Source organism: Ambystoma mexicanum, chromosome 8 (genome assembly GCF_040938575.1).
Source record: "Ambystoma mexicanum isolate Mex_15411 chromosome 8, UKY_AmexF1_1, whole genome shotgun sequence".
Classification (NCBI taxonomy): Eukaryota; Metazoa; Chordata; class Amphibia; order Caudata; family Ambystomatidae; genus Ambystoma; species Ambystoma mexicanum.
Window position 1 is genome coordinate 27,293,506 of NC_090929.1, and position 22,611 is coordinate 27,316,116.

The window sequence follows — 22,611 nt, forward strand, 5'->3', positions numbered from 1 at the left end:
TGGAGCCGCTTCAAAGATTTGTAGTCCCCCCGCAGCAGCCAAGGCCACGGCCTGCCACCTGACTTATTTACAACCCAGCAGTAAACCCCGGCCTGAAAACACAGATCCAGAGGCGCCCTTTCCTAGGCTCCACGACCCACTGGCTCAACTTAGGTTCTTGGCCCCTGTAAAATTAGAACACCTAATATTATGGCAACATTACAGGAACACATCCATAATGGCTTCTAACAAGACATGATGACATGGACCGCCTGTCCCAGGCCCCGAGACCCAACCCCACGACCTACGATACCCGGTCAACAGGACGATGGTAACCATGTATTGATGAATCGCCAACAGACACCACTCCAGGTGCATTCCTCCTGTGTTGCATTAACCTGTAGAATAACCTATTGGAAGATTTACCAGAGAAGATAATATTGCAATGGTTGAATGACTGCGGTGTGCGTGGCCCTACGGCAGAAAGTCAGGAAAGACATTCATCTCTGACACTGGCCACAGTTGGCACAACAACACCGCCCGGATGAGCCCAGCTGACCTGCCAGGCCCAGCCCAACCCACGAGGGTAACCAGTGACGTCCTCCAGCCACGACAAACCACATCGCAGCAGCACCTATAGCTAGTCGTCGCCACCCAATCCCCACGAACTTGTGCCCCCTATAGTATGTAGGTTCTTATGACGTTTTTTGTAAATATATACGCCTGTCTTTGCTATTGTCAGACAGAGCGCTCTCGGAGTTTGCAGAGTTCTTTGCATGCCCTATTTTGACTGATAAACTCCCATTTACGCTCACCCGCACTTTGTCTTGGCCTTATTCCCATCCTGGGAGAGTCCATTATTGTCTCTCATTATGGGGAGGATCGTGCTAGCTGGGGACGCTCGCCTTCACTAGCAAACAACGTAGTGTTATTTGCTATGCACATGGAAAAGGCAGCTGCCATGGTGATTCGTTTTCCCAAGGCGTACAGCCTTTTCGACTCCTTATCGGGAGGCACCTCTCCTGTAGCAAGGGGTATCCGCTGCCCGTTTCGGATGGTGGTAACCACTAGTGAATCGGGGGTGGCATGGCCCTTAATGTACGTAGGGTCAGTAGGCGATGAGCGAAATAATTTTTCCACCCTTGGATTTACTGCCCTAGTCTGGGCTAGTGTGATCAAGGAAGGAGCCAATCTCCTCTTGATGGAATTCAGAAGAGGTATGGCTTGGCTGGAGGGGGCTTTTCTTTGAGGATATCCTCCACAAAGTCCTGTTCCTATTTGAAAATATTCAGCCGCCTTTCTCAAGATGGCGCTGAACGCCATCTGATCGTCCACTGGGGAAGCCTGGCGGGCCTGAGTGGAGGGAGGGGAATCCAAACATAGGACATCAGGGACCTGGTCGTGAGTAGGGAGCGCCCATGGTTCTGCCTCAACCTGGTAACTGTCATCCCAGTCTCCCGTGGGATCCGCCGGGTCATCCACAGTGTAGTTTTGTAGGAAGCTACTATCCGCCCCCTCATCATAAATGTCCTGCTACGTGTGCATCTGGATCTCGTTTTCGGGGTGGATGGAAGTGTAATCCTCCTGAGAAGGTCCTACATTTCTTAGAAAATTAGAAGCAGGCACATAGGGAGAGTCCTCTCGAGGTCCCTTGGGGGTAGGTTGCTCTGAAAGTGACAGAAACTTCTCCAACCTGTCCATACACCCTTCAAATGTTTCTCTGGTCCATCTAGATGAACCAGAAGGGTGGAAAATGTTCATTTTCCTCCCTATGGCACCAAAATGTGTCTCCAATAGATCTAGACAAAGGCACAGGACTCTCTATGTAGTACTCGGGAGCATCAGGGTGCTGTGGCACGTCTTTCGACGTGGCTGCGGACCGCTCCTTGCGCTTCGTCGTCTCTTTAGACTTCTCCTTCAGCCCCACTGCCGAAGCAATCCTAGCAATGCTTTCGGAGATGTTCGGCGAAGTGGGCGATGTGCCGATTGACTAGGAGGCCAAGCGGTAGATTTTTCTCGTACCGGGGTCTTCGAGGGCGTCGGAGCGTCAGCTAAGCGCGCTTCGACGGCCGGATGTGTTTTGGAGGTAGCGCCCTTTGGTTTAGAAGGCGCAGTCGCAAGATGCTGCTGCGGATGCGGGGAAGGCTGTTGATCTTGAAGATCAGAGGATCCTGTCGATAATTTTGGCGGTCCTGTTGGCGCTTTCGCCCGTTTCGACGGTATCGTCGAAACCGGGGTTGGGCGTTTAGTGTGGCTTCGATCTTGTACTCCCTTGTCGCCAGGTGTTATCCCCATGGCGTGACTCGCGTCAGGCCTAGCGGGGTCGGGGATGGGCGTGGTGGACCTAGGAGAGTCCGTTTTGAGGTCGATGGCATCCGACACGGATGCCTGGTCATCACTAGTACCCCTGTCACTTTTGGCAGGTGCAGCAGCTTAATGCAGCGCTCCTTAAGCGTTTTAGGGTGCAGGAGTTTAAAGGCTGCACACCGCGCTTCGTCGTGGTCAAGGGGTAGACAACCATTGCACTTAGAGTGCCCGTCCTTCCAAGGATATCTGGCCCTGCAAGAGGGGCAAAAACTAAATGGTGTCCTTTCCATAGCAAAAGGAAATAAAGGCTATGATCAGACCTAGATGGTAAATAGGGGGAAAGAGGAGAGACATAGCTGAAAGCATATGGTCACCCCTACCCCACTCTCCCTACTGTGTAGGCCGGTCAGAGGGCCCGGCCACGTGGACGGCTCCATCGCCGGATCGTAGGCGTCGAAAGTCCACCGCAGTCTTCGGCATAGTACAGGAACCAACGTCAAAATGACTTTAAGGGAATAATCGACAAAGTCGATAACAAGGTGATAACAATGTCTCTATGAAAGAGCTCTGCAATAGGGCGTCCAGTAATCTGGGCGGAAACAAAATATGAGGGACCTCGGCACATGAGGGATTTTGGGTACACTACACGTCACGATAGGGTTAGTGTTACAGACACGCCTATGCCGACGTCCCCTTTCGGTCCCAGAAAGACAAGATGCAATACTCTGCGTTACCACTGGATGTCAGACTATATACACAGCAGATTAACAAGCATCAGAAGTATTTATACACAAAGATATTTAAAGCATTCTGCTGTAACATTAATCCCAAGGTAGGATTCAATTTAAAAAGTGAACAATAAAGCAGGTGAGTAATTAATTCATATGTTACACATGTTCCAGCACCCGGAGGTGACGTCATTTGAGGTCATATAGCATTTATATAGTATCACCTTTTCAATATTAAGTTTTCAAGGAAGGAAAGGTTAGGGTTAGATTAGAACAGACTGATAGGTTCTAAGAACATTTAGATTCTCCCAAAGGGATGGAGGCAGTCTATTATCCCAGACTGCGTTAAAGTTTTCTTTTAAACTGTATACACAATAAAAAAATAAAAAATTAATCCCAGCATTAAAGTGTTCAACATTTAAAACCTGTAAGGGAACAAGCACTGCCAAATCAAATAGGTGCAGAAGTCAATGGACAAAGTCAAAGTTCTGTTGCTCTTCTTAGAAAAAAGTTCTTAAATAGCCAGTGTTCAAAAGAGAAATCCCAGCAACTCAAGAGGAGTCACCTTTGGAAAGCTAAAGCTGAAAGGTCAATGCAGGTAAGTTAAGGGCAATTTAGGGTAGGGTTAACTTGCACTCCCAAAGATGGGAAGCACCCCAAATGGCAAAAGGATAAAATACCCCAAGCCCCACAGTACCTTGAAAATGAAGAAAGTGTTCCAGCTGGTTGCCTTCACGAGGCAATGCAGTAGATCCTGGATCCCTTGCTCACTATTCTTAGAGAGGCACAGATCCACCCTACTGATGAGGTCCAACCAGACCGAAACACGTGTCTGGGGTTTCTGTTGGTACTCTTGTTCAGAGGAGAATTGCCTAGCATTCCGGTGCTGGACTGCCCCAGGGCAGGACAAAGACTGATATGTTTGGGATAATTATCCTCTGTGAAAGATAGTGAGCTAAAGACTCTGGGTAAATCTCTCGTAACCAGGACTAATGTCTGGCAGAGGAACTCCCAGGACCCCCCCCCTTGTTAATTTGCATATTTAAGTAACTTTGGGTCTCACCCTAAGTTACTAGGGGAATCCAGACGTGGACCCCTTGCTCAGTATTCTTAGAGAGGCACAGATCCACCCTACTGATGAGGTCCAACCAGACCGAAACACGTGTCTGAGGATTCTGTTGGTACTCTTGTTCAGAGGAGAATTGCCTAGCATTCCGGTGCTGGACTGCCCCAGGGCAGGACAAAGACTGATATGTTTGGGATAATTATCCTCTGTGAAAGATAGTGAGCTAAAGACTCTGGGTAAGTCTCTCGTAACCAGGACTAATGTCTGGCAGAGGGACTCCCCGGACCCCCCTTGTTAATGTGCATATTTAGAGCATCCAGATGAATGGAAACTGCTCTTATGAACACCCGTGAAGTCCTACTTTCAAACCTTGATTCCAACTCTCCCTCTGTCCTCATTCTTCTTGACGTCTCCTCTGGGCATCACAGATCAGGCCCTGGCGTGGCTAGTGTCCTTTCTCTCTGACCGTCCTTCCCAGGTGGAAATTGGGTCCATTCTCTCTGCCATCACTCTCTCTACTTGTGGTGTCCCCCAGGGATCTAATCTATCCCCCTGGATTTTCAATGCCTACATGGCCCCTTTGGGCCACAACATCTCTGCCTTCACCTCCAACTTTCAGTGTTATGCGGATGATGCACAGCATTGTTTCAGGCAACCCTCAGCCGCTTCCTCCTTCTCGCTCATTCCTGACTGTCCGCAATTCAGTCCTGGTGTGCTGCCAATGATCTCTGGCTTAATGCCAGTAAGACAGAGATCGTCCTCATTGGGACCCCTGCTCCCGCTTTCCCACTTTCACTCTGGCCAGCCTCCCTTGGTCCTGCGCCCCCACCCACTGGTGAGGCAAAACATCTGGGCGTCATCTTCGACTCTACTCTCTATTTCTCTTCTCATATCTCGACATGTCCAAAAAGTCCCACTACCAGCTGCACCTCCTCCGAGGTACGCCACCTTTTCTCACCTTCCCCCAGAGGCTCTCCACCTCGAGAGCCCTGGTTCTCTTTAGGCTGGACTACTGCAACAGCTTCTTCCTCAACCTCCCTTCTTCTGCCCTGCCCCCCATGCAACTCATCTAGAACAGAACCGCAAGACTTATCCTTGGCCTCAAGCCCAGGGACTGTGTCTCTCTGCCGCTGAAATCCCTCCACTGGCTCCCTGTGGCTGCAAGAATCAAGTTCAAGTCCCTCTGCATAGTCCACAAGGCTTTCTGGGGCCGGGCCCTTACTATCTACAATGCTTTCTTCCTAAATACTCTTCTTCTAGAGCCCTCCACTCAGCCTCCTCCAACTCTCTGCAGGTGAAACATTTTTCCAAACAGATTTCGGGGTAGAACATAGAACCCTGCATAAGGTGTTGGGGTCCAATTGCCTTGAGGACATAACAGGACGACGAGAGGAAATGGTGCAGGTTATTAGTAGTGGATTCACCCAAACGCAGAGAAAGAAGCAGCAATACCTTGAGGCACTCCAGGAAGAGCTTCATCCCGCTGTAGTTCAGAAACATCTCGCAGTTGTCAGGCGTCTCATCCGTGATGTTCCACAAGGCACTCCAGGAGAACTCCATCACTTGATCACACTGTAAGACCAGGGAAAAGAGGAAGAAGAGAGTGAGGCTAAACATCTGTTGAGGCTGGGTCCTACTTGACACTAGGAAAGACAGCATGTGGAGACCTCAATGGCACTAAAGAGCGATTACCCATGGAGATGAAAGGGAGAGCGATGGGTGGGAGAGATAGATAGAATAGACAATTGAGTCGCTTGTAGGAGAGACGACTAGTAAAGGCAGAATTTGAGTGCACAACAGACCATGGGCCTCATTAAATGTTTGCCGGTAACCCGCCGGTAAATCCGGCGGGAAACCGACAAACGGTAATACTGTTACCGGCACTTGGAATGCTGGATTTACCAGCATATTCCAAGTACCAGTAACAGCGGTAATTCCCCATTCCATGGACGCCATGGGGGGAATTGCCGGTATTGCCGGCAATAACGCTAATACCATTGACGGTAATACCAGCATTTTTTGGTGGTGTCGTGCCAGAATTACCGGCAGCTCAGAGCTGCAGGTAAATCCAGCCACCCCACCACCAAACTTTTAGTATGGCGGTCCGGAAACGTGCCGGTAAATGGAATTACTGGCATTTTGATTCCAGACCGCCATACTTCTAATTAGGCCACATGTAAGAGCCTTAGAAGTTAAGAAGAATGACAGTCAGACAGGGAAAGAGGCTGAGCCAATGTGTGTGTGAGGAAGAATGCGTGTGTGTGTGTGGGTGATGGTGCGTGCGTGAGCATTGCGTGACCTGCTCTACCACATCACATATGAAGGATGCACAATGAGCTCTATGTTCCAGCCAAAGACACACTTAACACATACAAGGAAGACTCTTCTTTGAATTTTCAACTATATTTAGCATTTTCTGAAAAGACCCGATTGTAAGCAGACATTAACTTGAATAACGAGTGTTGGGTAAGATTTTCATATTTATGATAAATCTTCCTGACCTGTGTCAACCCCAGAACTTTTTGCTTGGACTTGGTAATTATTTTACCTTGTCCCTAGGTGGAGGGGAATCTTTTTCCCCTCTCCCCTAATATTTTATTATTTTAATGGGTGACCTGTGTATGTCTCTCCCTAGTATATGGTTGAAGTTATAGTTTCCTACAACTTTTGGGCTTAGGCTGGGTTGCCCCTTTGGGCTCCCCTGTTAATTTCTCTTTCCTATACTTGGATGAACTACAGGTCCCAAGTAGTAAAAAAAACGATTTTCATCCCCTTTACATTTTGTATAAGTGAGCCATCACACCCTACCTTATGTGGAGTGTTGGAGGATACAATGGGTACCTTTTCTTACTTACCTGGTAACATTTTGGTACAATTGCAAGTTTACATGAACGGCTGGTGGCAGTGGTTTAACCTTGATTACCTTTAGTCTTTATTGCCCGCGGGCTGTTAGTTCAGCCTCGGTAATGCATAGAAGAGCCACCATTTTTCTTAAATGGTGGGCTCCTTCTTTCACCATTTCTTGTGCGCTTGCTGTTTCGGAGGTCTTCCCCTGCCATTCTAGGCAGGAACGACCTCAGTGGAAGTTTTTTCTTTGGCTGGAATCCTTTTGATTCCCCGCCCAGGCTCCAGAGTATCTTAGAAGGCAGGAAGCAAGGGAGGAATCCAACACTCTGCAGCCCTTTGTCTTTCAACTTGCCTGAAAGGAACCAACTCCCAGCAGGGGGATGGCTGTTCGGATTGGACAGCCAGACCGCCCCTTGCTGTAAAAAGCAGGTAGAGATTGCAGAAGTTGGGCTGTACTTCCTGTTAAATACTCCAAACTTGGAAACTGCTGACAAGTCGACCACTGGAGCTGCAACGAAGAGGAAGATGAAAATCGGCGGCCATATGGATTCACAGCGACCAGAGAGCCTGCTGTGTAACTGGAGCCTGCTGTTACCCTTCCTTGCAATCGTCCTGGGTGTCCCGAATACGACTCCTATCCAGAGGCTGGTGAGATCCACTAGTGTCAAGAAGACCTGCACATCGTCACCCTCGCTCCAGCCTTGGCCGAATTAAGCAATCACTCTTTTGCCATTGGAAATTTCCCCTCCCCACAAAGCACTCCCTTGTGCACCCCCTCCTGAAAAAACCTTCCGCCGATCCTTCCTGTCAGGCAAACTATCGCCCAATCTCTATCACTCCTTTCCTGGCCAAACTCCTGGTAAAGCTGGCCATCTCCCAGCTTACTCACCGCACTGAATCTGTTGGTTGTCTCCATGACCATCAGTCTGGCTTCAGAGCAGCCAGAGGTATGGAAACTGCTCTCCTGAACACCCATGAAGATCTGCTAACTAATCCCAACTCTAGCCTTACTTCTGTCCTCATCCTGCTTTCAACACTGTCTATCATGCCATCTTGATCAATCGTCTCTGAGAACCTGGGCATCCTCCTTCCTCCTGGACCGACCCTCCCAGGTCCAACTTGGGTCCTCTCTCTCCACTTGTGGTGTTCCCTAGGTCTCTAACCTCTCACCCTGGCTTTTCAATGTCTACTTGGCCCCTTTGGCTCACCTCACCTCTACCTTCTCCTCTAACTTTTAGTGTTATGCGGAAAACACTCTGCTCTCCTTCAGGATCCCTTCAGTCTCCTCTCCTCCCTCATGCATTCCTGATTATCCGCCATTCAGAAATGGTGCGCCTCCAACGATCTCTGCCGTAATGCCAGTAAGACTGAGATCCTTCTCACTCGGAAGCCTGCTCCCGCGTTTCCTCTTTCATGCTGGCCACCCTCCTTGAGCCCGCTTCCTGCGCCTTCCTGTGAGGCAAAAAACCTTGATGTCATCTTCAACTCCACTCTCTCCTTTTCTCCTCAAAACATGGATCTCGCTGCAGCTGCACCTCCTCAGAGGTATTCTTCCTTTTCTCACTTTCCCCCAGAAGCTCACCGTTTCCAGAGCCCTGGTTCTCTAAAATATTTTTTTTAAAAAGGTAGCAGGCGCTCCTCTCCAGAAAGAGCATGGCATGATAACCTGTTCTGAGATGAGAGTTTGCAGCACATGCTTTTTGCTCACTGTACCTTTCACAGATGGGAAATATCCATTTTCATATCAGTCTTTGTCCCGCCCAAATGCTATGGCAATTCCTCTCTGAACAAGAGTACCAACAGCAACCCCATACACGTGTTTCAGCTTTGTTGGGCCTCATCAGTGAGGTGAGGCTGTGCCTCTCTGAGCACAGTGAGCAGTGAGTCCACGTCTGGTTGCCCCCAGGTAACTCAAGGTGACCAACCCCAAGTTCCTTGCAAATATTTTTAAAAAAAAGGTAGCAAGCGCTCCTCTCTAGAAAGACCATGGCACCTGTTTTCTCTAGGCTGGACTACTGCAACAGTCTCTCTCAAATCTTCCTACTTCTGCTCTCCGAAGAATTGTCCTTGGCCTCAAGCCCAGAGATTGTATCTCTCCAGCCCTGAAATCTCTCCACTGGCTCCCAGTGGCTGCAAGGATCAATTTCAAGATCCTGCGCCGTCCACAAGGATTTCTGGGGCCCTAGCCCACACTACATCCAACTATCTCTTCCTAAACACCTTCCTTCTCGAGCTGTTTGCTTAGTCACCTCCAACTCTCTGAGGGTCAGACGCTTCTCCAGGCAGAAAGTGTGGTGTAGATCTCTCTCCTCAGCAGGTGGCTCCCTCTGTAATGCTCTCCCTGCCCCTCTTGAAATTGAGCCTAACCACCTGAGGTTCCAGAAGCAGCTCAAGATCTTCAGTTTCGCTTCTGCTTTCTCTCTCTCCCCTGCTGACCTACCCATCTGCTGCGCTGACCAGTTGAATGCCTACCCTCAGAATCCCTATGGGCACCAGGCTCCTCTGCGACCAGTAGCCCCTGCACTTCCTCGAGGCCTACTGCACACTTAGGGGCTGTATCTGTAATCATACAGTCCCCTGCCTCCACGCTGCTCTGGCTGCACTTCCCCTTTCCCTCAACCTGCCACTTCTCCTCTCCCTCTCCCCCAAGCACTTGCACGATCTGAATGACACAAGGCCTAAAACGATCGTTGTTTGTCCTGCCTCTGTCTTCCCTACCTTGTCTTGTCACACCTAGAAACACTTGTGTACAGACGTGTTATAAAGGACTCATATATCATTTTGAGCCATCCCACGATGTGCTGTGACCTTGCTGGGCTGCCATACCCCGTGTGAGGAAGAGTTCTCAAAATGTGCTAATTCCTCTGTACCTTAGAGACCCCCAGCTCTTTTGCTGAACTTTGGGACTCTGTACTTTTTATTCTGTTTTGTTTTCTGTGTTCAAATCGTTTGGTTAGCATCCTCTTTTTATTTGTGTCACACATCACCCTTAGTGCAGTGACACAAGAAAGCCTTTTAGGCTGTCCCAAGGTTTAAATACCTTCTCTGGGATAGACTACTGTTTCCCAGAGAATGTGAAGTTAAATTGACTCTACTAGTCTTTTGAAATTCCTATGCCCAGCACACACTATCTTACAATAGAGTTCTGGAGGGGTTACCTAGTATCCCCTGTGTCTAGAAACTCATTTAGCAGTCAAATGCTACCCTTTCATATCGAAATTGCTGGTGGCAGTAGTTTTACAAGGAACTACCATGATTTTTCCCGACCGCGAACACCGGTAGCAAATAATCACGGGAGCCATGTTTTTCAAGATGCCGTCTGAGCCCCCTTTGTTTAAACAGGTCCCAGAGTTCTTTTTTTGCCATTTCTTTTTGGAAAGGTCCTTCTAGAGTTTGTCTCTGCACGCCAAACTAGATTTGGTCCCTTTGTTTCTATGCCTTTAGCGGGCTTCAGGACTGAAGACCGCCTCTGGCGCCTGAGTTTCTGGGGGTGGGCAGGAAGTGAGGAAGGTGCCCGAAACTCCCTGTGCTTAAGTCTCCTAGGAGACCCAAAAGTACTCTGACTTGATTGGCTGGCTGACTGTCCGGCAAGGCCAGCCACCCAGGCTGGAATGAATGGGAGAGAACTGAATAAAAGGCGAGTCTCTTGGCTGGGAAGGCAGAGTTGACCACTGGAACGAAAGAACCAAAGACGAGCTTGAAGAAGACGGCTGCTGCAACTCCTGGACCGTTGGTTTGCCCGGTGAAGCCCTGCTGCAGGTCCAAATCGCCAAATTCACCTTGACAGAGAAGCCCTGCCAGGACGACTTCTCCCTTTGAGTTGGCGGGACCCATCAACTCAACAGTAAGCCACCTGGAGACCCATCTCGGAGCTGGTTGCATTTTCCTCAGAGTGCTACAGGAAACCGTATAACCTGGGAGAGGGACACCAGCTTGTGTGCGTTACTTACAGCCACAGGAATTGAAGTTTGCCAGTTGCAAGCTTATTGACCGGTCCCAGTGCAGGAGTCCCCGACGTCCTCCCTCTTGTCCCACGACTGAGGCCCAGGAACAGCGAGATCTGCAGGAACTGCCAGGAACAGAAGTCACCAGCTGCATCTTTTTCTTCATTGAAAGGTACGGTGAAAAGAGACAGAGTACTTACCTCTTGCGATGAAAGTGCTTGAAACCTTTGCAACTCGCAGGCCTGATCAGCCTGTAACCCAACATATGATTCTTCTTTTTACAAACTACTTCTGAGAACTTGTGCAGAGACTTTACCGTTTACTTACCAGAACTGCTTTATCCTATCCAAGACTTTAGCCCATTGACTTTGGCCTAGCCTATTGAATTGAACTGACTCTTCCGGTAAACTCAAAGTATCTACACTGCCTAAGAATAATTGTAACCTTTCATGTTCTAATAATCTTTGCCTTTTACTCCTCTTGAAAAGTATTCTGAAATAGTATTGAAGTATATTTGTGTGTTATTATATGATTGCCTCCTTCTATTGAATGTTTTATAACTGACAAATAAATCAATTAATAAGTATTTATCAAAGAAACCTTGAGTGTAAGAGTTTATTTGAACACCTCTGATTGTAGACCTTTGTGTAACATCATTACTGCTCACATTTCCCCTCTTGAGATAAGCCTGGCTGCTCAGCTCTGCTACCAAAACTGTGTAGTACAGACTTATAACAAATGTTGGGTTGCTTACACCTGCAGTCATAGTTGTGTGTAGTGGTCCCAGAGGGTACTGCATACAAACTCTGCCTAAAATGCTGTAAGGATACTTCACACACATTTTTCACTTTTGTTTGGCAACGTCTTTGATGCCTTTCTGATGTGCCTCAGACAGGAGTGTTAGGGAGATTTATCATGTTTATGATGCTTCACCCCCTCTCCTAGTGAGACCCCCAGCACTTATTTGCTGGACTTCTGGACCTTTTTCTGAAATCCTGAACGAGTGGAGCCTTTTTCCCCACCCATTCATTCATTCTTGTGGGCTCTGTCTTTTGGAACTCTATTCTTTGTATTCTACCTGTACTAGGGAGTCTGTCTACTCCATACCTCTACCTCTTGAAGTCATCTATCTGTATTTTTCTATTGCAGCACACAGCTCCTTAATGGGAAGTGTTGCTGGGGACCCTTAAGTTCCTCCTTTGAGATTCTTTCCCTATATCCTCAAGTAACTACTGGTTTTAAGGATAGAGAGATATTTAGTATCTCTCCCAAACCTTTATAGTCTGAGAGATTGGCACACATCACCTTATGTGGAGTGTCAAACGGATACCAAATACTCCCCTTCTCTCTGCTCCTGTGACTTTTTAGTCACATAGACAAACTCCCAGTAATGGCTGGTGGCAGTGGATGTGTTCCACCTACTATTGTGTGATTCTTCTACCGCAGGCTATATCGATGGCCTCGGTAGTGCACAATAGGGGCACCCAAGCACTAACTTGGGGCCAGCCTTCTTTTATCACCATTACTAGCGTGGTTGTCCTTTGTCAGCCATTCTACCATTCTGGAAGGGAGATGCCTGTGTGCGTGTTTGGCCTTTGGTGGGAACCCTTGGGAGTCTCCGTCTAGGCTCCAAGGTGTCTGTGCAGGCAGAAAGGGGTGGGGGGGCGGGCGGGGGGGGAGTTTTCAAACCCCTGTCCTTTGTCTGCCAGAGTGCCTGAATGGGACGAGCTCCCACTGGGGGGCTGGCTGTCTTGATTGGACAGCCAAACACCCTTTCTATAAACTGCTGAGGAAGATTGCAGAGGAGCAAGTGCTGCAAATGGATAAAAGGCAAGGCTCCTGAGTGTAAAAGAAGTTGACTACTGGAAGCTGAAGATGACCAGAGAGACCTGCAGACCCTTTGCAACACTATGAAGCAACCACTGCTGTCCTGACCCCGTTTTCTGTGCGACAGAGGAACCCCAAAGAGGACCAATGCTTCCCTTTGACTGGTGGGAACAACCAGTCCCAAGACAAACTTTGATTTGAGCCATCTCCCGAGGTTCTGCGAGTTTCCAGAGCTGCAGAACCCCAATACCCGGAGGCTTGCTGCCCATTCCAAGTGCATCGTTGTGGAAAGGCTGAATCTGTCCAATTCTTTCCTGAGCCCTCAACGACACACTAGAGATCCGATCTAACTCGCCCAGACCCCCCTCATCAGAGTACGGAACTGCAGCAACTGAAAAAGATTGGCAGGGCGAATCGTGTCTTGTTAGTGCTGCAGGAAAGGCATCAAAACCGCAGAGTGACCGAAGAGGTTAATGAAAGCTGTGCCATGCCAGAGGTCCTCCCTCGGGACTACTACTGAGAGATCCTGTCCATTGTCCGGCCTTTCGTCATCAGACCAAGGAATCGGAGGTCGGGTCCAGAGCTGCAACATCGCAGAGCATCCACCACAAACATTTTCTTCAAACCTAAAGGAACTGTGGGGAAAAAGGTATTGCTTACCTTATTCCAGAAAGTCGCTCCAGAGCATTGGAGTGCACGAAGAGGTGCCCAGGGCAACCCCCTCTTACCTCCAACTCAAGCCACTGTTTGTGCCCCTTGAGCGAGTCCTTTCACAGGGTCGCCAACATTGGTCAAGCCTTCTTGGATCTTCTTTCCTATAGACTTCTAAATATCCACAGGAACTTTTGACTTCTGCTGCTTTGCAAGACTTTGAGACTCTCTGAACTGCCTTTTAGCTAGGGTTGCGTTTTGGACTTTAAAAGACTTGCTGTGCAGGGAAACTGCCTCTAGAACCTGACGCTCTGCTAGGATAACACTAACCAATGTTTTCCTTCTCAAAAATCACTATCTTATATATGTATGCTGACTAAATGTTATTATTCTATTACTTTGTGGGTGCATGTTATTACCAATAGTACAGTAGACCTGTCAAACTCCTGTAACAATAGTGCGCGTTCAGCAACTACCAACTAAGAAGTGGCCTTTTGAAAGTATTGAAAAGTATACCTATGTGTGTTGGTTTATTGTGCTAAGTATTTAACAGTGACACTTGTGTAAATATAATAAATTATATTTTAATATAAATGTATGTGTAAGTGTTTCTTTGATGTGCATCACTAACTAGATCCAGGGTACTTACCCACAGCTCACATCTTCCTCTTAAGCTAAGCCTGGCCCTACAACATAAGGGCAGAGAGCAGGACTGAACAAAAAATCAATTCATTCCCCAATGGCTACTATAAAGATACACTAGGCTACTAATGAAGTAAACTGGCTTGCACCCCTAAACTAAATATTAGCTGCCACCAGCCTACCCCAAAAATCATTGGAGGGTACAATTATACATAGGGTAAAATGGGGTTGTTCAAGACGCACCCTGGGCATAGGAGTGACAAGATTGTATGCAATACCCTTTGGGTGCACTACAACAACCCTGACCTCCTGGCAATAGGAACCCAACCTTTGGTATAAGTCTGTACTACACAGGCTGGTAGCGTAATTGAGCAGCCAGGCTTCTCTCAAGAGGGGTCAATGTCACATTGAGATTCACAGTGGGAAGTATTCAAATAAACTCTTACACACAAGGTTTCTTGATTAAACAATTATTAATTTAACAGTCAGTTAGAGTAAGCCTTCTTCAGAAGGGGGCAATATAATAGTAACACAAAAATACACTTCAAAATACACACTCTTAATACTTCTAAATCAGTAAGTACCTTTTTGGGATGGCACACAGACACTTCATACACCCTCAGGTGACTTTAGTAACTAGGACACTGTGGACATTAATATACTACTGTTAGCATTTATAATCAGAATGAAGATTTTTTTCAAAGAGAAAGGTTATTAGGACATAGCAAGCGATCTCACAAATATTCCTAAAGCAGGTAAGTACTTTTGAAAAAACCCCAATGCAAAGTTAGTTAACTCCTTCCTGGAAGGAATACCACACACAATGACAGAGGGAAGAAGAGTCATTCAGGGAGCCAGGCTAGGCCAAAGTCGAGTTGCGCAAAAGTCTAGGTGAGCTGAAGCACTTCTCAGAGGTAGGTAAAAGTGTTGCACAGTGTTTTAGAAGTCTTTGTAGACAAGAAGAAATCAAAGTAAGGCCACAAGCTGTTTACGCTTGTGAAGTAAAGAAGCTGTCAGCAACTCTACCGAAGAAACCACCAGCCTCCACTGAGAACAAGTGCAGTTACACAACAAGAGGTAAGTTTTCTTAGACTGTACAGTACCTTTGATTAGAAGAAAAGGTCTTGGGCTAGCTTCTGTTCCTGTGCAGCTCTGCAGATCCCATGTTCCTGGGCCTCAGTCGTGGGGACAAGAGGGAGGACATCTGGAGGACTCCTGCACTGTAACAGGACGATCAGCGATAGAAAAGGACCAACTTCTATGCAGTGGCACTTTGCGGTTTCAGCTCCTCGCGTCTAAGCAAATAGCAACACTACAGACTCTTGTCTGTCAAGATGGGCTTTCCTTGCATCTGGGGTCCAGCACTCTGTTGAGGTGGCTAAGGCTCGGTCAGTCCTGCTTCCTGGGAGTCCGGAGGATCTTCCAGGAGCTCTTGGCCAACTTAAAAGCAACGCACACAAACTGGTGTTCCTCTCCCTGGCTATTCGGTTCCAACAGCAACTGCAGTGGAATTTCAAGCAGCTCCGAGAGGACGTCCAGGTGGCTTACTTTGGAGTTGATTGGTCCCACCAACTCGGGGTTGAGGCCAATACGGATCTTCAACACAGCAGCAGGGCTTCACCGGGCAAAACAACGGTCCAGGAGTTGCAGCAGGCGTCTCTTCCAAGTTCTTCTTCGGATTCCTTCATCCAGTGGTCGACTCTGCCTTGCAAGCAAAAAAGCCTTGCCTTTTATGCAGGTTTCTCCCATTCATTCCAGCCCAGCTGTCAGTCACCCAGCAGGGTGGCTGTCCTTGCCGGACAGCCAGCCGGCCAATCACCTAAGGGTACATTCCTGTGTCCTAGGAGACTAAGCACAGGGAGCTTCGGGGGCCTCCCTTGCTTCCTGCCCCTGCCAGACACCCTGGAGCCAGAGGCGGGCTTCACTCGTGAATCCCGCCAAAGGCAAAGCGAACAAAGGGACCAAACCTGGTTTGGCGCGCAGAGTATATCTCAAGAAGGGCCTTTCCACAAAGAAAGACCGGGCCATTTTCACAAACGAATGCAGCCTGCGGTAAATGCACACCACAGTAGTTTAAAGTAAACCACTGCCACCAGCCATTCATCGAGGAAAGGGCAACATAACATATTTACATGAGAATCTAAACATACCAAGTAACCCCTCCAGCACCCTGTTGTATGATGGCGTGTGCTGGGTCTAGAAAGTTACAATGTAAGTAAAGTCAATTTCACTTCACTGCTCTTGAAAACAGTAGTTTATCCAAAAGAAAGGTATTTAAACCTTGGGAAATCTGAAAGACTTCCCTGTGTCACTGCACTAAAGGTGCTGTGTGACACAATGTAAAAGATGATGCCTATGGAGTTTGTGGTCAGACTCCATAATTTATAAGAGTTCAAATCACATTTAAAACACATGAGAAGGTGGGGAAAAAAGGGTCTCACTCTCTCCAGGTAGAAAATGAAATCCTAAAATCCAGTAAGGTTGCTGGGGGTCTCTAAGGTAGAGAGGAATTAGCACATTTCTGTGAATTCTCCCTAACAGTCACTTAGGTCCATATACTCCTAAAGAGTAAAACGGGGTTACATACACGGGGGCGTGGCTCAGAGCTGCCGCAATTCGCATGTCTTCCTAGGAGCTCCTGCCTGGCCCATTGCGCTGTAAAACATTAGTACCGTTTCCAGACCCCGTTAAGCTCCACAATTGAAGCAGACTTTTGAGGAAATCCTGCTGCAGTGGCCGCTCGAGTGGGTCCCCGCTCCGACGCCGATTTGACATGATTAGAACTGTTTTCTCAAGCGGGACCCACTCGGCGGCAAGATGGCGGACGCGATCCCAATGAATGAAGCACAACCATGAGGGGGAGGAGCAGGCAATCTAATGCAGCCGAAGCCGCCAAATGACTACAGCTCACTCGCCCGCACTGCTGCAAGCTAGCCAGCTCTCCGAAGAGTGATCCTGCAACCGGACCCACATCGCCCGGCATCAATTTCCCTCCCGGGTGAGCCCGGTGGCCGAGGAGGGAGGCGTCCCACTGCACAGCACCACACTGCCGCTCAAGATCCGCCCCGCTTTGTGGCAGGTGCGGAGTTGCGGTCGCGGTGTGGGGGGGGATTGGGCATCTGAGTCCTGCCCGGCTCCCGGTCCCTCTGCCTACTTTTGAGCCCAGTTCCATCCTCAAGGGGCACCAACTAGAACACTTGACTAGGCCCATCAGTGTCCTGGACCCTCTTCCCCCTGCAAGCGGCCTTTCTCACTTCCAATCCGCACCCATCAAATTGCCCATCGAACCCCATTTCAATCAGCAAACTGCCTGCCAAGTGACCTGCGCACTCTCAACCCCCCCTGTCCCCATCTGATAACCCGAGGCAGAATCCGGAGCCAGGGAGGGTGGGATACAAGTGCTGACTCCTGAGCCCTCACCTGCGGAAGAGTGCCTGGGAACATTCCGCAGGAATAGTGGCGGTGAACACCTAAAAGAGGCTAAAATGTCAAAAAGCTGGAAGGCATCCAAGCAAACGGACATCGCCGCCCTAATAACCAGCTCATCCATTGAAAAATCCAAAAAGGGGGACCCGCCAGAAAACTCCACCAACAGCACCACGTGCACCACGGCTGCAACAGATCACAGTCCATCACAAATGGTCACAAAGGCCGACCTCCAAGAACTACTATCGGCTCTAACCAAAGAAATCCAGAAAAGCACCGAAGAGGTCACGAAAAAGATCAACTCTCTGGATAAAAGAGTGGTGGAGGTAGAACGCCGGACTGCTGAACTCAAATCCGAGGTCTGTGACCAAAGATTTGAAGAGGAGCAGGACAGGGACAGAATAGCTGCCCCAGAGGCGAGATGCGAACTCCTGGAAACAAAGCAGGAAGACGCAGAGAATCGGTCCCGAAGGAACAATATCTGCCTACGAGGGATTCCATCCTCCATCCCAGATGCAGACCTCAAAAGTTAAGTCTCTGATCTGCTTAGGTTCATAATCACACTTCCGGATGAGTCACTCCTGGAATTGGACCGGGTGCACAGAACAATCCCTAGGCAGGCATCTACTCTCCCCCCAGACGTTCTGGGGAGAATCCACTTTTTCCAAATCAAGGAGGAAATTATGCGCGAGGCGTGGCAAATGCGTCAAATCACCTTCCAGGGATCCACTATCTCACTCTACCAAGACCTAGCGAACTCCACGCTTCAAAAACGAAAAGCTATGCGTCCATTCACAGAGTGGCTGTGCGAAAGGAAGATCCTATACCACTGCGGATTCCCGACCTCGGTCAGATTCATATGGGAAGGGGCCCAGAACCAAATCCACTCTCTGAAAGAGGCGGACAAACTCATGGGTGTCAGGAGAACAGAGGGTGAATCGGAATCCGAAGAGGCAAACCGCGCACTCCCAGAAAGTCCGGGGAGGGAACCTGGTCGAAAGCCGGAAGAAGGCGCAGACTCCGTGGCCCCCTCAAGAAGGATTCCAACCCGGGATGACAAATCATTAACTTCACCAGAGAAACACGGATCTTTAGGACAAGACAACTATTGTCCCCGAACCAACGAACCATCGGCAGAGGGAATCCACCAATTGGCAACGAATCAAGATCCCCCCAGCATGGAGGTTCTTAAACAAAAGATGCCTATGACTTCTGTAACAGTGCGGGAGCAACGTTCGAGCTCCAACCTATCTTAGTTTGGTGGCCCAGTTGGCCAACTTCGATCGCATTGGTGCCACCAGTTTTCCCAGTGGCTGTAGGATGACGTTTCTCCTACGAGTTCAAATCGGGGAAGGGGGGTGGGAATGGGTTAAGGAAGGACTACTTCAAAGCTTGGAGCGCCCAAATTCTGGCCTCCCGGTCAACATCACAAGAACAACAATTCCTATACTACGCCAGCTCAGCGACCTCGCACCGCTCTCAAGAGCACAGTCCTCAGCTGTAGGCACAGGGCGAAACACAGCCAACACAGACGTGAGTGTTTATGGCTGACACAAGCGAGGTAATAGTTCTCTCATGGAACGTCCAAGGCCTGAACTCGCCAAGGAAGCGGAGATCAGTTGAACATATACTGGGGCAATTATCAGGAGACATCGTCCTCCTCCAAGAAACTCACTTGCTGCAAGAAGACGAACGCTAAGTGAGATTCAACAGATATAAAAGAGCTTATTTCGCCACATCTGGAAAGAAAAAAAGAGGGGTGGCAATACTATTAAGCGACAAGGTCCCCCTATCCAAAATCACAATAAGAAGAGACCCGGAAGGTCACTTCCTCCTACTCAAGGGCCTATTCGAGGAGCTCCCCATCACCATCATTACGATCTATGGCCCCAACACGTCCCAAGCAAACTTTATCCCGGACTTAATCCCAACAAACTTGGCCTTCCGAGAAGGACACCTGTTCATGGGTGGGGATTTTAACTCCATGCCAAACCCCCAAATGGGCAAAACTCTTCCCCCCACAAATGCAGACTTCGTGCAAGCACAATCCCTAGCTAAGCTACTTAGGGAAACCGAATCCATCGACGCCTGGAGGCTATTCAACGGAACCTCGAGAGACTATACTTATTACTCCTGCGTACATAAAGGATTCTCAAGAATAGACCTCATACTGATCTCCGGGGTGCTGTTCCCATGCTTAAACAAGGCAGAAATTCCCAATTGCATGATATCTGATCACGCCCTAGTGTCCGCAAACCTAGTAACATCGGGCCAAAAGCACCCTGTTCAGAGACACTGGAAACTGAATGACTCCTTACTATTAGATGCATGTATCAGAACGGAAGTGGAGGAAACGATATCCAATTACTTTGAGGAGAACACAACTGACCACTCCCCCATCAACATCATTTGGGACGCGATGAAAGCAGTGGTCAGAGGGTCCCTAATTAGCGCCGGAGCGGAACAGAAAAGAATCTCAAACATCGCGGCAGCCAAACTGGAGAATAAAGTAACCCAACTAGAGGCTGAGCTAAAGTCACACAGCCCCTGGAAAATAGAGAGAGCTCTGAGGAAGGCCAAAATAGCGCTAGAAATGCACTGCGCCGAACGAACTGCCAAATCTTTAGCCTTCACAAAACAGTTCTACTATAGTAAAGGGAATAAGGCAAACAAAATGGTGAAGCACCACAAAGCCATAATGTCGGGGAAACCTAAAGCATTAGATAACGTGCCAGAATATAATGTGAGCTGTACCTCCCCAATGTCCATCCAAGCTAGAGTCCCTAGAATCACCCATCAAAACTGAAGAAATCACCGAAGCCATTAAATCTCTCAAACCCACTACCCCTGTTACTCACCGGACGGGAAGTATACCAAATCAGTGGCCGGAAGGCACAGGACTGAACTATTGATTGAAGAGCTAGGTCGGGGCCTCCAACCTAGCCTCCTCTCTGTGAGGGCACAAGACCTTTTTAACGATATGACCCTCTGCTGGGTAGGACCAGGCAGAGGGACTGATCGCTCAAAAGGGCAGGGAGGACACGCCGCCAAGAACCCAGCTGTAAAGGAGAAACAAGAGGTGAGCAATTGGAAATTTAAGAAAGATCCCTTTCCCTCGATACTTCTTTCTAGTAGTACCTGAGCTATGCCCTCCCCTTGTTTCAAGGCAACCGGAACCACCTACAAGTAAGAGAGGAGAATGTAACCTATCCTGACTATAGTGGTCAATTAGCTAAGGAGTATGGATAATCATACAACAGAAAACCCTTACCACTGATGCGCTGTTGAGTCTGTGTTGTCCCAAAGAGTTCATAAAAACGGAAGTGCAAAATAACAAATGGGTAGGTTAGTTAGAGAAACTGAACCCGGGCGGAACGAGGGCCGCACTAGAGTCGGGTAGGTGCACTATCCGCAAAGCGTCCCTGTGCACTACTGAAGAATGTCCAATGGAAGTCTGATTGTGGAGAGGATGGTAACAGGAACAATAAAGGACACAATTGAGTTGGAGTATTGCAGGTGATATAGTTCAGCGGCAAGGTACGAGTACAGGAGATATGCTTGTTAGCAAGTGGTGAAAAGAAGAGTCTTACCGATGCCGTGATCACAAGGTTCTAAAAGGGCAGGCACCAGCAGCCCGTGAATGAGGAAACAGGTCTGGTACACGGGTAAGTAGTTTTCCAAAAAGCGGCAAGCAAAAGCAGTCCGTAAAGGAGGAAACAGGTCTGGTACACGGGTAAGTAGTTTTCCAAAAAGCGGCAGGCAAAAGCAGTCCGTGAAGGAGGAAACAGGTCTGGTACAGGGGTAAGTAGTTTTCCAAAAAGCGGCAGGCAAAAGCAGTCCGTGAAGGAGGAAACAGGACTGGTACACAGGTAAGTAAAGTAGGATTGAAGACGAACTTCTAAATACCTGGATGCAACTTTAATCAGAAGCAGCGTTTCGCCCGGTTCCGAGGTTTAAATCGGGAAGGAGAAGGCGGAACTGGACAAAACCGAGGCTCACGCATCATCGCCTCTCAGCTGACAGCGGGAGGCGGAAAGCTGGGAATCGTAGTCCAAACTTGCCGCAGAGTGCTGCGGAGTGAGCCGAAGCCACTATTTTCCAGGGCAGTTGCCAATGGGCGTAGAATGGGTTTGCAATATGACGCATATCCTTACGGAGGGCAATAACCTTCCTGCGGGCCTGCCGAGGCGTAACAACCCCAGGCCTAGACGGCCTAACAGCTAGCTTCTATAAAAAGTATGCCAAAATCTTAGCTCCCCAGATGGCCACCCTTTTCAACTCCTTCCTGTCCCCAAGAACGGGCACTGGCTCAATGGCGGAGTCACTGACAGTCCTGTTGCACAAACCCGGGAAAGACCCTGAATTGGCCACCTCCTACCGCCCCATCGCACTCCTGAATAACGATGACAAGATTTTTGCCAAGGTTCTGTCTAACAGGCTGGGAGCGATTCTGCCAAATTTGATCGACTGCGATCAAACAGGATTCATTCCGGGGAGAGGGGCCCATAACAACAACAGGAGGACAATAAATATCATTGAAAGCGCCCACAAATTGGAGGTGGGAATGGCGGTCATTTCCCTAGACACCCATAAAGCCTTTGACTTGGTGGATTGGGGATACATTCGGGCTGTCCTCAAGCATTTCGGCTTCGGCCCAAATTTCATAACATGGGTAATGGCCAACTATCAAACTCCCACCACACAAATGCGGGTAAATGGCACAAGGTCTGGAGCAATACATATATCCTGGGGTACTAGGCAGGGATGTCCACTCTCACCCTTGATTTTCGCCCTATCCATGGAGCTGTTTGCAGCAAAAATTAGACAGAACACTAGAATAAGAGGGATATCCGTGGGAGCCTGCGAATACAAAATCGCGCTATATCCGGACGATGTGTTGATAACCGCGTCCAACCTAGCATCGTGCCTGGGGGCCCTTTGGGAAAAGATCAAAGAGTTTGGGGTTCTATCAGGGTTCAGAGTAAACCTGGACAAATCCTCAGCCCTAGCAATCAATCTATCTAAACAGTAAAGAGCCATCCTCAGTCCCCTTATGCCGATCCCATGGGCGAAATGGGCAATCGAATACCACGGGGTAAATATCACCAATAACCCATCACGCTTGAACTCGAGCAGCTTCCTGTAATTAATTAGAGAGCTCCAAAACCTCAAGAGGTGGAAGTCCCACGAAATC

At 48.7% G+C, this 22,611-nt stretch overlaps 1 protein-coding gene across 4 annotated transcripts in view; it reads right to left on the reverse strand.

Annotated features, from left to right (window-relative positions):
- The window catches only part of ZER1 (zyg-11 related cell cycle regulator), a 423,267-nt gene that overhangs the window by 219,168 nt on the left and 181,488 nt on the right, over window positions 1-22,611 (reverse strand). For all 4 annotated transcript variants that reach the window (XM_069609184.1, XM_069609185.1, XM_069609186.1 and 1 more), the window contains exon 11: window positions 5,533-5,652. In XM_069609184.1, the coding sequence (XP_069465285.1) occupies window positions 5,533-5,652 (120 nt within the window). The remainder of the gene's footprint in view (window positions 1-5,532; window positions 5,653-22,611) is intronic.